The sequence below is a fragment of the Staurois parvus genome, unplaced genomic scaffold, assembly GCF_062004578.1.
Source record: "Staurois parvus isolate SC_StPar_1 unplaced genomic scaffold, SC_StPar_1.0 ptg000424l, whole genome shotgun sequence".
Lineage (NCBI taxonomy): Eukaryota > Metazoa > Chordata > Amphibia > Anura > Ranidae > Staurois > Staurois parvus.
Window position 1 is genome coordinate 1,250,839 of NW_028318220.1, and position 13,995 is coordinate 1,264,833.

Sequence of the window (13,995 nt, forward strand, 5' to 3'; positions counted from 1 at the left end):
TATACACTTGTGTGGTGTTTCATTTATTTTTATTATGGTGGAATAAATAGAAGTAATTTATATATTATGTATTTAATAGACTTATGTGGTGTTTTATTTATTATGGTGAAATAAACAGAAGTAATGTTTATATTATGTATAATATTGACTTATGTGGTGTTTTATTCATAATGGTGGAATACATAGAAGTAAGTTATATGGTATACACTTATGTTGTGTTTTATTTATTATGGTGGAATAAATAGAAGTCATTTATATATTATGTATACATTAGACTTGTGTGGTGTTTTGTTAGGATGGAATACATAGAAGTAAGATATCTATTATATATTTATGTGGTTTTATTTATTATGGTGGAATACATAGAAGTCATTTATATATTATGTATATATTAGATTTGTATGGTGCTTTGCTATGGTGGGATACATAGAAGTAAGATATCTATTATATATTTATGTGGTGTTTTATTTATTATGGTGGCATAAATAGAAGTCATTTATATATTATGTATATATTAGACTTGTGTGGTGTTTGGTGGAATACATAGAAGTAATATATCTATCATATATTTAAGGGGTGTTTTATTTATTATGTTGGAATACATAGAAGTCATTTACATATTATGTATATTCGACTTGTGTGGTGTGTTGCTATGGTGGAATACATAGAAGTAAGATATCTATTATATATTTATGTGGATTTATTTATTACGGTGGAATACATAGAAGTCATTTATATATTATGTATATATTAGACTTGTGTGGTGTTTTGTTATCGTGGAATACATAGAAGTAAGATATCTATTATATATTTATGTGGTTTTATTTACAGTTGCAAGAAAAAGTATGTGAACCCCTTGCGATTACGTGGAGTTTTGCATGAATTGGGCATAAAATGTGCTCTGAACGTCATCTAAGTCACAACAATAGAAGAACACAGTCTGCTGAACATAATACTACACAAACATTAGATGTTGCCATGGTGTAATTGCACATAACATGTAAACATTCACAGTGCAGGGAGGAAAAAGTATGTGAGGCCCTAGCTTAATGACTTCTCCCAGAGCTAATTGGAGCCAGGAGTGAGCCAACCTTGACTCCAATCAGTGTGATGATATTGGATGTGTTGCTGACAGCTGTCCTGCCCTTAAAAAACACACACCTGTTTTGGGTTTACTGGTTTCAAGAAGCACTGTCTGATGTGAACCATGCCTCACAGAAAAGAGCTCTCAGAAGACCTACGATCAAGAATTGTTGACTTGCATGAAGCTGAAAAGGGTTACAAAAGTATCTCCAAAAGCCTTGATGTTCATGTGTTGATGGTAAGACAGACTGTCTACAAATGGAGAAAGTTTAGCACTGTTGCTACTCTCCCTAGGCGTGGTCGTCCTGTAAAAATGACTGCAAGAGCACAGCGCAGAATGCTGCATGAGGTAAAGAAGACTCCCAGAGTGTCAGCTAAAGACCTACAGAAATCTCTGGCACATGCTAACATTTTTGTTGACACATTTACAATAAGGAAAACATTAAACAAGAATGGAGTACATGGGAGGACATCATGGAGGAAGCCATTGCTGTCCAAAAACAATATTGCAACACGTTTGAAGTTTGAAAAAGAGCACCTGGATGTTCCACAGCACTACTGGCAAAATATACTGTGGACAGATGAAACCAAGATTGAGTTGTTTGGGAAGAACACACAACACTATGTGTGGAGAAAAAAAGGCACAGCACACCAACATCAAAACCTCATCTCCACTGTAAAACATGGCGGAGGGAGCATCATGGTTTGGGGCTGCTTTGCTGCCTCAGGGCCTGGACGGATTGTTGTCATTGATGGGAAAATGAATTCCAGAGTTTATCAAGACATTTTGCAGGAAAACGTACGACCATCTGTCCGCCAACTGAAGCTCCGCAGAGGATGGGTGATGCAACGGGACAATGACCCAAAGCATACAAGTAATTCAACAAAACAATGGCTGCAACAGCACAGAATACGCCTTCTGGAGTGGCCCAGTCAGAGTCCTGACCTCAACCCGATTGAAATGCTGTGGCATGACCTTAAGAGAGCGATTCGCACCAGACATCCCAAGAATATTGCTACACTGAAACAGTTTTGTGAAGAGGAGTGGTCCAAAATGACTCCAGATCGTTGTGCAGGTCTAATCTGCAACTACAGGAAACATTTGGTTGAGTTTATTGCTGCCAAAGGAGGGTCAACCAGTTATTAAGTCCAAAGGTTCATATACTTTTTCCTCCCTGCACTGTGAATGTTTACATGTTATGTGCAATTAAACCATGGCAACATCTAATGTTTGTGTAGTATTATGTTCAGCAGACTGTGTTCTTCTATTGTTGTGACTTAGATGACATTCAGAGGACATTTTATGCCCAATTCATGCAAAACTCCACGTAATCCCAAGGGGTTCACATACTTTTTCTTGCAACTGTATTATGGTGGAATACATAGAAGTCATTTATATATTATGTATATATTAGACTTGTGTGGTGTTGTGTTATGGTAGAATACATAGAAGTAAGATATCTGTTATATATCTATGTGATTTTATTTATTATGGTGGAATAAATAGAAGTAATGTATATATTATGTATATATTAGACTTGTGTGGTGTTTGTTATGGTGGAATACATAGAAGTAAGCTATCTATTGCCGTCTTGTGAAGACTGGTTTCCCTGCACAGCCCGGTGTGAATAGATTTTGGAATTTGTGTATGAACCATGTTAGAAATTCCAGCCTATGAAGGAAGAGTTCGTGACAACTAAATGCGAGTCCTCTCTCTCTCCCTCCTGACAAGAGCTCAGTGTGCTGTGAAGGTTTTCGGCGGGCTGCCCCGGATTCCAGGCTGGGGGGGGCTGACACATGAGCTCACGCTGCTCCCATTCACATTCCAGCTTTATGAACGAAAATGTTCTGAAAAGCCTCCAAAAAGGCCGTCCATGTAATCATTTGTGTATGTGTGCTCTGAGGAGAACATTGCGTGCCTCGTGTGTCGGCTCTCCTCTCAGCGGAGCTGCGGCTGGCTCAGGGTTACAGCAGTTTATTTCCTGCCTGGGCCAGGCCGCTCTGTGTATACAGCACTGTTTGACTTTGCAGCTTAGCCGACGTCATCTCTCTTGGCTGGACACAAGGGGGCGCGGCTACAGCTGGAATGATGTCACCGTAAAGCCACGTGGTACAAGCCATTCACAAAAAAGCCACCTCCTCCCGCTCTGTATAAATAGGGAGTGTGCGAGGTCCGGGGCAGCACGAGCTAGAGCCAGCCAGCCAGCTCCAGGGAACAAGTAACAGCAGAAAGACAACACGGCTGGCTAGTGCTTGAGGACTCCATCATTTTCCTCTTACGTTCCTTTCATTTAGACAAAGTAGCCTGGAACGGGCAAGTGCAGCAGCAAGGAGAGGAAGCCATTGAGTTCTTTGTTACAAGCCGAGCAGTGTTACCCCGAAGCAGCACGGATTCCTTGTCTACCCTTCCAAGCAGAGTGTGCCGCCTAGCTATGGTCAATATGGAGATTAGTGGCATGGATTGCAGCACCATGAAAGCACTGCTGGCAGACAGGCCACACAAAGTCCTCATCCTGGACTGCAGGTCGTTCTTCTCCTTCAGCTCGGCCCACATCATGGGCTCCAGCAATGTCAGGTTCAGCACTATAGTCAAGAGGAGGGCAAAAGGCAGCATGGGCCTGGAACACATCATCCCCAACGAGGAGCAGAGGGCTCGGCTGATCGCTGGATTGTATGAGGCTGTGCTGCTGCTGGATGACAGGACCTACGAGCTGGACACCATCCGCAAGGACAGCACCATGATGCTGGCAGTCAGTGCCCTCTGCAGGGACCCCCGAGGCAGCAGGATCTTCTTCCTGAAAGGTATATTCATCAGCCCCTACCAAAACTGCCTTCCTTGCCTCTTCACACTTTCCCTATACAATAAACTCCATAGCCATCACTGAGAAAGGTAATCAGTAAGGTACATTGATCCTTTGCTAGCTTTCCAACTTTTCCAATACATTAATCCCTTAGACCTACTGGATCCAGTTAAAGCTCCCATAGGGGCATGCCACCCATGAAGATGGGAAGATGATTCCCTCCTCAAAACAGTAGTTCTTCCATCTCTTTTATACAATTATCCCTCATAACTACTGGATCCGTTTAAATCCCCCATAGAGAAATGTCCTCCATGAAGATGGGAAGATGATTCCCTGCTAAAACCTTCAGTAGCTCTTCCCCTTTTGATACAATTTTCCCTTATAACAATTGGATCCAGTTACCCCCTCCTAGAGAAATGTCATCCATGAAGATAGGACGATGATTCCCTGCTAAAACCTCCAGTAGCTCTTTTATACAATTATCCCTTATAACGATTGGATCCAGCTAAAGCCCCCCTAGAGAAATTTCATCCATGAACCTAGGACGATGATTCTCTCCTAAAACCTATGATAGCTCTTTCCCCTCTTTTATACAATTATCCCTTCTATATGCTGGATACAGTTAAAGCCCCCATTGAGAAATGTTATCCATAAAGAGAGGAAAACAGTTCCCTCTTAAAACCTCCCCCCTCTTTTTTACAATGATCCCTTATAACGGTTGGATCCAGCTAAAGCCCCCATAGAGAAATGTCATCCATAAAGATAGGAAGACAGTTCCCTCTTAAAACCTATGATAGCTCTCTCTCTTTTATACAATGATCCCTTTTATCTATTAGTCCCACTTAAAGACCCAATTGAGAAATGTAACTAATAAAGGTACATGATCTTTTGTAAGCTTTCCCCCCTTTCCAATTATTCTTTATATTGGATCCATTTAAAGTCCCCATTGAGAAAGGTAAACCATAAAGGTCAGAAGATGATTTCCTCCTAAAACCTATGATGGCTCTTCCCCCTCTTTTATACAATTATTTAAATTGGATCAATTTAAAGCCCCCATTGAGAAATGTCATCCATAAAGGTAGGAAGGTGATCCCCTTCCAAAAACCTATGATAGTTTTCCTCCTCTTTAATACAATAATCCCTTATATCTGATGGATCCATTTAAAGTACCCATTGAGAAAGGTCAACCATATAAGTAGGAAGATTATTCCCTTCCGAAACCTGTGATAGTTCCTCCCCCTCTTTTATACACTAATCCCTTGTATCTATTGGGTCCATCTTAAGTCCCCATTGAGAAAGGTCAACTATAAAGGTAGGAAGATGATTCCCTCCTAAAACCTGTTCCCCCTCTTTTATAGAATAATTGGGTCCACCTTAAGTCCTCATTGAGAAATATCATCACAAATGAATGCTTCCCTTCCAGCCCTTCTCCCTTTTCCTATACAGTAATCTATATCTTATCAATTACTTAAAGCCCAAAATCAACCACAAAGGTACATTGATGCCTCCCTCCTAAAATGTGCTAGCTCTTCCCCTTTTTATAAACAACAATCCCTTATATCCATAAGCCCACATTGAAAAATGTCAGCCAGTAAAGGTACAGTGATGCTTCCCTCCTAAACTTTCCTTTGTTAACTCTTCCCTTTTTTCTAGCACAATAAATCCTGTAGGGTCCACCTAAAGCCCTCCACTGATAACAACTGTCAATCAGCTACATAAAGAATACAATCTAATGACTGTCATTTGTTTCTTCTCTTTCAGGTGGATATGAAGCATTTTCCTCTGAATATCCTGAATTCTGCAACAAATGTTCTCCCCCAGTAGGACTAAGCCTGCCCCTCAGTGCCAACAGTGTACCAGGCAGTGCTGATTCCAACTGCACCCCCTGCGGCACCCCATTATATGATCAGGTCAGTATTCCCTTGTGTTGTAAGAGTTAAAATCCCCTGCCAAGCAAGCTGTCCCTCCCTTTACCACTCCCAGCCAGCCAAGCACTAAATAATAGTGAGCTGTAAAGCACCAGACAATTGTACTTCCCCAAACACAAGCCCTGATAATAAGCTGTGTTTACACATTATTCCTTTGTGGCTGAATATAAGATGTACACATAACACAACTGATCATATTTCAAGCCTTCCCTTATGTACCTATGAATGAATTATGTATGATTGTATTTCCAGTTGATTAAACGTGTCTGTTGTAATTGTTTTACAGGGAGGACCAGTGGAAATCTTGCCTTTTCTCTACCTGGGAAGTGCATACCATGCATCCAGAAAAGATATGCTGGACACCCTTGGCATTACCGCCCTGATCAACGTGTCTGCCAACTGCCCCAATCACTTTGAGGGACACTACCAGTACAAGAGTATCCCCGTAGAGGACAGCCACAAAGCAGACATCAGCTCCTGGTTTAATGAAGCCATTGACTTCATAGGTAAATATCTTTTAATTGTCACAGAACATTAAACCTAGTATTAAGAATACCTAAGAATAATACTGATTGCAAGCATCAGCTACTTCTCACAGCCCAGGTTTAACAGTAGGTCTATATCAACAATTAGCATTTTGTGTCTCAGATCAATTTTACCCTTTTTTCATGGATTTATTGGAGCTCTGCTAATTTATCTGTGCCAAACTGCTCCTCTACCGTTGTAAAATAATGACAAAGTGTTTGAGGAGTAAGAAAAGTGCTCGTTGTCCAATATGAACGCAGCACTCGGTCTAATACTAGGCAGAATACAAAACTAATCACACATAGAGGGCAGCACATTGTCTGTTGTCAGTTGCTGCCACCTAGCTGCCATAAGCATACAGCGCCAGATTCTGCTGTTTGCTTTCGTTATAAATTCCACAGGTTTTCTGAAACTGAAGATTTTTAGTATAATGTTTATTTACAATAACCTGTTTATTTTATCTTTCAGATTCTGTGAAGAATAATGGTGGCAGAGTGTTTGTGCACTGTCAAGCTGGTATTTCACGTTCTGCTACTATCTGCCTTGCTTATTTGATGAGGACTAACCGTGTGAAGCTAGATGAAGCTTTTGAGTTTGTCAAGCAGCGAAGGAGCATCATTTCACCTAATTTCAGCTTTATGGGACAGCTGCTTCAGTTTGAATCTCAAGTACTAGCACCGTCATGTTCAGCAGAGGCTGGTAGTCCCACAATATCAGTTTTGGACAGAGGAACATCCACTACTACTGTCTTTAACTTCCCAGTTTCTATCCCCGTTCATCCTGCAACAAGCTCTCTGAGCTACCTTCACAGTCCTATCACAACATCGCCAAGTTGCTGAGGTGGAACAAGCTAAAGCACATGGACTGTGTTATACAAAGTGCAATAATTTTTCAGAACTTTTATTAACTTTTTTGTTGTCACTTTTAAGCCATCATCAACCAGACGTGTGAACTGGTGAAACCACAAGTAGCTTAAAACTGACGTGACTTGTCAAAAGTTTGAGTGTCTGTCCTAACCACTAAGGATTTCAAAAAAGACAGGTCACCATTGCCTTTTTACGTCTGATTTTTGTTTGTTTATAATCTCCGTTTAAGGGAGGTTCGACAGTATTTCCATTCCTGAATTTTTTGTACTGGTGAAAATGAAAGAGAGGCTGCTGCCTACGAACTGTAAAAACAAAATGTACGTCCTATTATTTATTTTACAAGCTTCGTCCTGCCTTCAGAAGCCTAAGATTTCAGCTTTTTTTTTAACGAAGCAAAGGAGAAATACCTCAGTATTTTTTGGTACTGTAATTCCTGTTTGTAATTCAAGACCAGCTTCAGTTTCCAAAGCACTGACGAAAAAAAAAGCACTAGGCCGAAGCCTTCTGAGTTTGCTGACGACTGTATATATGCTATGATTTTATTTATGATGCAAAATAATATATTTCTTCTCCTGGGAGAAGACTTTTTAATACAAAACTATGACCTTTTTTATACAGAATAGAATAAATTATGACTTTGTACTGAATGTTGCCTCTCTGTCTTGCGTTACTTTAAAAAAGAAAAAAAATAACAAAAAACATACACTCTCAGTTTTCCTTTAGCAACCACAGCCCAACATTTTCTGCAGAAGTATCTTTATTCCAATACAATCCTTGATCTGAGAATATAGTGCAGTACAAATATTTATACTTCTCCATAAATGTAGATCTGAATGATTGCTATGAGTCAATGGTGGAGATTTATTAAAACTGGTGCAATCAGAATCTGGTACAGTTATGCATAGTAACCAATCAGCTTCTAACTTCAGCTTGTCCAATTAAGCTTTGGCAATAAATCCTGGAAGCTGATTGGTTTCTATGTAGAGTTGCGCCAGATTTTGCACTCTTCAGTTTTAGTAATTAACCCCCACTAAGCCATGGATTTTGGCATAGTAGTTTCAAGTATGATTACACTTTGGACCTGATTTACCGAAATATAGCCATTAAAGTTTATCTCCCTTGCCTTCCTAAACACATTTTTAAATGTAAAAAATTAATTACAGGCCTTATCTGCAGACCCATATACTATTTTGCTGTGTAAGCAGTGTATTAAACCATACAATGTTCCCAGTATTTTGAGTAAAGACGCACATGTGTTGAGCCTGGCCATATTGAATAATGGCCATCCCAAGGGCTTGTACTGAGCTGCTGACATATAGTAGCTACTATTCTCCAGGCATGCCCTGCCTATTCACAATTTACAGCGCATACAAATAATGCCACATAATGCAATGAAAAGGTACATTTGTTTTCACTTTAGGTCTGTAATTATAGGAATGCATTTAATGAAGAAGGAAAAATGGGTGAATATAGCAATTTGCTTAACAATGGACAGAAAAATTACCATGGACCCATTACTATCTTTACAGTTGTTTTACTCTCTTGTGGGACTAATATAATACATCATTACATCGTGGTTTATATTTACATATATAATAAGCATACTCCTCATATTTCTGTGTTATACAGGTAACACTACACTCACTCTGCCCCTTCTGTTTCCGCTAATATATAAAACATGCAGTTAAGCAGACTGGAGCTGGGTCATGTAACATGATTCCTTTCTTTCAACATTATCCTGCATTTGCTGGTGTGTCATTCATATTCCCAGACCTATATGCTATATTTAAATGTAAAATTGTGTTTTCAGCAACTGCAATGATTACTGCTGACACATACAGCAGTCTACTCTGTGGAAACGCTGTATACATTTCACACTGGCGACATGCAGATAGTTGATTGTGTTAGCACTTCTCAGAAATACATAGCAGTAATGTTAGGCAAATGAACTGTAGGCTTTGAAAAATGGTGTAAACAAGATTACCACAGAACAAATGAGGAAGTGTGACATAAAATGAGAAGTGCAAGCTGACAGATAAAGTGATTTAAAGTTATATAAACCCCAAATGGTCTATTGGAATAATTAATCTCACTGATTGTGAACGTCACCTACAGTGACAGCGTGTTAGCTTGTAAACATCAGAACACAGTCAAGTGATCTAGATTACATGTGATTTTAAGCTGGCCATAGACGATTCGAATTTGAAGTACCTGCTGAACTGGCCAAAATTCAAACCATGTATGGGCAGGCTGAATGTACCCAAGTTGATCGAATTATCAACTTAGTTGCAACAAGCCTGTCGGAGTTTACATGTGATTATTAAAAGCGGCTATTATAGCTGTTAGCACTGTGTTCTTCTGGCAGGGATGGCTCCCCCCACCCCCTGCAGGGAAGACACTATGGCCTTGCGGGAGGGATTCCCCTGTCAACATTGACTGTGTTGATGGGGGAATCAAGTAATTGTCTTTCCTGCAACTCCTGGTTAAAGGAAAGAAAATTGATCTGTGGCCCTCTTAAGGTCTGTTACAAAGAAGAGCTGTTAACATTACAAAAAATGTATTCAAATAGCCTATATAAATGGAGGTCCCAGGTGTAGAAAATACAGGACATAATGCCACCTAAAATAAGTCACAGTGAGATGCTGCCAAAAATACCATGCACGGGATGCATATTTCAGCAAAGTGCATATGATCATACAGAAGTATACTATAACCTGCATGATCAGGTATGCATCCTTTGTGTATGAGAGCCTATAATTGATGAGACAGAAGACACACATGAGCTTATACCTTTCCATACAATCATACTCTTGGCTTATAAGAAACTGCTGTGCACAAGGGCCCATCAGCACGAATTGAGGATATGCAACAATACAACAATACCATACAACATACACAACTACATGCAATGGTAGGAATGGGAACATTACCCAAAACATTGCTTATTCAAAATGATTTATAAATCTTAATTGTTGATCATATAACCCCAACTCCACGCCATGTGGGAGTGAGATGTGAATAAAGTTTGAGTAGAAAAGCATGTATTGTAGAGTTTGGTTTTTGTAGATTATATGTACAGTGTATCCTGGCTTCAAAGTGAGAGCTGAATGTTTTAGGTATACCTGCTATTACTTAATCTACAATCTCTGTCTTTCTCTCTTTGTCTTTTCAGGTCTGTGCTCCATGTATGTCTTCCATCAGAAAAGTCCAACAGCTCTCTCCAAAGATGCTACCTGTGCTCGTAATTACAGACACTTCAGCTGTTTGATTGAAACCATCACAAGTGAGCATGCCCTCACAGCAAGAATAGTGGGGGCAGGAGTATGTAAAATTTGGGGTTCACCTAAAGGCTAAGTTCACCTATGGGAACCGTTTTTAGGGTGGAATATGTAACATGTTCCCAATGCTGCACCCTCCCCTCCACCCTGTGACAGAAGTATGGGGAGAAGTTCCCTGTACTAGCTGTCACTTTTCAAAAGCAGTGCAGCCGTGCGGGGCTCAGCCCACAAGGCAGCATCATTCATTCACAGAGTTCTGTGAATTAATGAACTACAGGTCCCAACAGCCTTAGCGGCGGTTGTCTTGTAGGTCTCAATGAACTACCACAGCGCTGTGGACCACGGTGGTAGTTCATTAAATCTTCCTGTCAGTATATCTGCTTGCCCATACATCCCATACGGGCAAGCAGATATACTGACAGGTCTGCAGGAGACCTGCATAGCACCAGCAATCTACTGATCGTTGGTGCAATGCTTTGCAGGCTCCTGCAACCAAAAATAATAAATGCACATTTTTTTATGTGCAAAAAAATGTGAATTTATTATTTTTGGTCAGAAGGTGAACTTATCCTTTAACTTCTCTTTGTAGATTGCACACAGTGCCCAGTACCATCGATCAGATGTTTCATATACTCTTAAATATAGCAGATTAGCTGCCTCTTAAAAAAAGACTTGGACTTAGCAAATATACAGTGTTCTATGTTGATGAAAAGGTTATCCAAATCATTTAAAAATACTGCAGTTACCAAATGGGTTTCAATATAATATACAAAAAAGGTTGGGGTTTTGTTTACTAGCTGCTCAACAGTAGGGTTGATTTACTAAAACCGTAGAAGTATCTTTGTTTCAATACAATCCTTGAAAATGAGAATATACAGGAGAAACCTGAAAAATTAGAATATCGTGCAAAAGTTCATTTATTTCAGTAATGCAACTTAAAAGGTGAAACTAATATATGAGATAGACTCATTACATGCAAAGCAAGATAGTTCAAGCTGTGATTTGTCATAATTGTGATGATTATGGCTTACAGCTCATGAAAACCCCAAATCCACAATCTCAGAAAATTAGAATATTGTGAAAAGGTGCAATATTCTAGGCTCAAAGTGTCCCACTCTAATCAGCTAATTAAGCCATAACACCTGCAAAGGGTTCCTGAGCCTTTAAATGGTCTCTCAGTCTGGTTCAGTAGGAATCACAATCATGGGAAAGACTGCTGACCTGACAGTTGTGCAGAAAACCATCACCCTCCATAAGGAGGGAAAACCTCAAAAGGTAATTGCAAAAGAAGTTGGATGTTCCCAAAGTACTGTATCAAAGCACATTAATAGAAAGTTATGTGGAAGGGAAAAGTGTGGAAGAAAAAGGTGCACAAGCAGCAGGGATGACCGCAGCCTGGAGAAGATTGTCAGGAAAAGGCCATTCAAAAGTGTTGGGGACTTTCACAAGGAGTGGACTGAGGCTGGAGTCAGTGCATCAAGAGCCACCACACACAGACGGATCCTGGACATGGGCTTCAAATGTCATATTCCTCTCATCAAGCCGCTCCTGAACAACAAACAACGTCAGAAGCGTCTTACCTTGGCTAAAGAAAAACAGACCTGGTGTGTTGCTCAGTGGTCCAAAGTCCTCTTTTCTGATGAGAGAAACTTTTGCATCTCTTTTGGAAACCAAGGACCCAGAGTATGGAGGAAGAATGGAGAGGCACACAATGCAAGATGCTTGAAGTCCAGTGTGAAGTTTCCACAGTCTGTGATTTGGGGAGCCATGTCATCTGCTGGTGTTGGTCCACTGTGCTTCATTAAGTCCAGGGTCAACTCAGCCGTCTACCAGGCAAGCTTTATGGGGATGCTGACTTCATTTTCCAGCAGGACTTGGCACCTGCCCACACTGCCAAAAGCACCAAAACTTGGTTCAATGACCGTGGGATTACTGTGCTTGATTGGCCAGCAAACTCGCCTGACTTGAACCCCATAGAGAATCTATGGGGCATTACCAATAGAAAGATGAGAGACATGAGACCGAACAATGCAGAAGAGCTGAAGGCCACTATTGAAGCATCCTGGTCTTCCATAACACCTCAGCAGTGCCACAGGCTGATATCTTCCATGCCATACCGCAATTGCTGCAAAAGGGGCCCAAACCAAGTACTGAGTACATATGCATGCTTATACTTTTCAGAGGTTCAATATTGTTCTATGTACAATCCTTGTTTTATTGATTGCATGTAATATTCTAATTTTCTGAGATTGTGGATTTGGGGTTTTCATGAGCTGTAAGCCATAATCATCACAATTATGACAAATCACGGCTTGAACTATCTTGCTTTGCATGGAATGAGTCTACCTCATATATTAGTTTCACCTTTTAAGTTGCATTACTGAAATAAATGAACTTTTGCACGATATTCTAATTTTTCAAGTTTCATCTGTAGTGCAGTACAAATACTTAAAATGGAGATCTGAATTATTGCCAATCATTGAGTCACTGGGGCAGATTTACTAAAACTGGTTCAATCTAAATCTGGTACAGCTATGCATAGAAACCAATCAGCTTCTAACTACAGCTTGTTCAGTAAAGCTTTGACAAGAAAACCTAGAAGCTGACTGGTTTCCATGCAGGGCTGCACCAGATTTTGCACTTTCCAGTCTTAGTAAATTAACCCCATTGCTCGCAGAAATACAACCCCCATCATTCTTGTTGTCTAGATCAGTGTTTCTCATCCTTTTTTCAGTCAAGGCACCCTTTAAAATGATGGCCAGTTCCGAGGCACCCTTTAAAATTATGGACAGTCTTGAGGCACCCCATTTTAAAATACGGTGCCTCAAGACTGTCCATTTTAACCTCCCTAGCGGTATGATTATTTCAGATTTTTGGTGCTGAAAGCGGTACCATTATTTTGCATGGAAATATGTAGTTTTTTTTTTGTAGGCTGTAATTTTTAGGAATAACTCACTGAAATCTGTCTGAACAAGAGTCTATTAAACATCCCGGGTATGATAAAATTTAAAACACGAAATCATAAATTATAATTTAATAAATAATCATAAAAAATAATAATATAATAATAATACATTTATTTCAACAATATAATCAAACCAAAACACTGAAATATGAAATATAGCGCCAAGTTCGCACATTGCTGAGCAAAGTCGCAAAATCGTTTTCAGTGTCTGATGACGAATTTCCCCACGAATCATCACTCAATTCTGCAAGTGGTTCTGATTTACTATTGCTGTTCTCTAGCTGATCTAAACCCGCTTTTGACCTAAAGGGACACTTTTTGGACACCTTGGACTTTTCTCAGTTTCCAGGCAAAAAGAACAGTCAAAATGCAGGCAGGGCACAGGACAAAGCACTAGGGACAATATGTATGTGAAATGGGTTGAAACAGCAATGTTTTACTATGTAAAATTTGTTTGGAAAAAAATGACATTTTTTAAAATTTTCAAATTTCCCGCCGGCGCCCGTACGTCCCGACGTCACAGGGACCGGAACACAGAAGCCGGATGCC

General features: G+C 40.0%; 1 protein-coding gene across 1 annotated transcript; it reads left to right on the top strand.

Annotated features, from left to right (window-relative positions):
• Positions 1-3,247: 3,247 nt before the first annotated feature.
• DUSP1 (dual specificity phosphatase 1) lies at positions 3,248-7,850 on the top strand. The gene is made up of 4 exons (XM_089687393.1): positions 3,248-3,885; positions 5,646-5,794; positions 6,099-6,318; positions 6,806-7,850. Exons 1-4 carry the CDS (start codon positions 3,516-3,518, stop codon positions 7,174-7,176), a joined length of 1,110 nt encoding a protein of 369 aa, XP_089543519.1. The 5' UTR covers positions 3,248-3,515; the 3' UTR covers positions 7,177-7,850.
• The last annotated feature ends 6,145 nt before the right edge of the window (positions 7,851-13,995 follow it).

Bases quoted from the DNA above. Each gene is read 5' to 3' on its own strand.
- DUSP1 (XM_089687393.1), top strand. From the start codon at position 3,516: ATGGTCAATATGGAGATTAGTGGCATGGATTGCAGCACCATGAAAGCA. The intron at 3,886-5,645 runs GTATATTCATCA...CTTCTCTTTCAG, and splicing joins CAGGATCTTCTTCCTGAAAG to GTGGATATGAAGCATTTTCC. The intron at 6,319-6,805 runs GTAAATATCTTT...TTTATCTTTCAG, and splicing joins TGAAGCCATTGACTTCATAG to ATTCTGTGAAGAATAATGGT.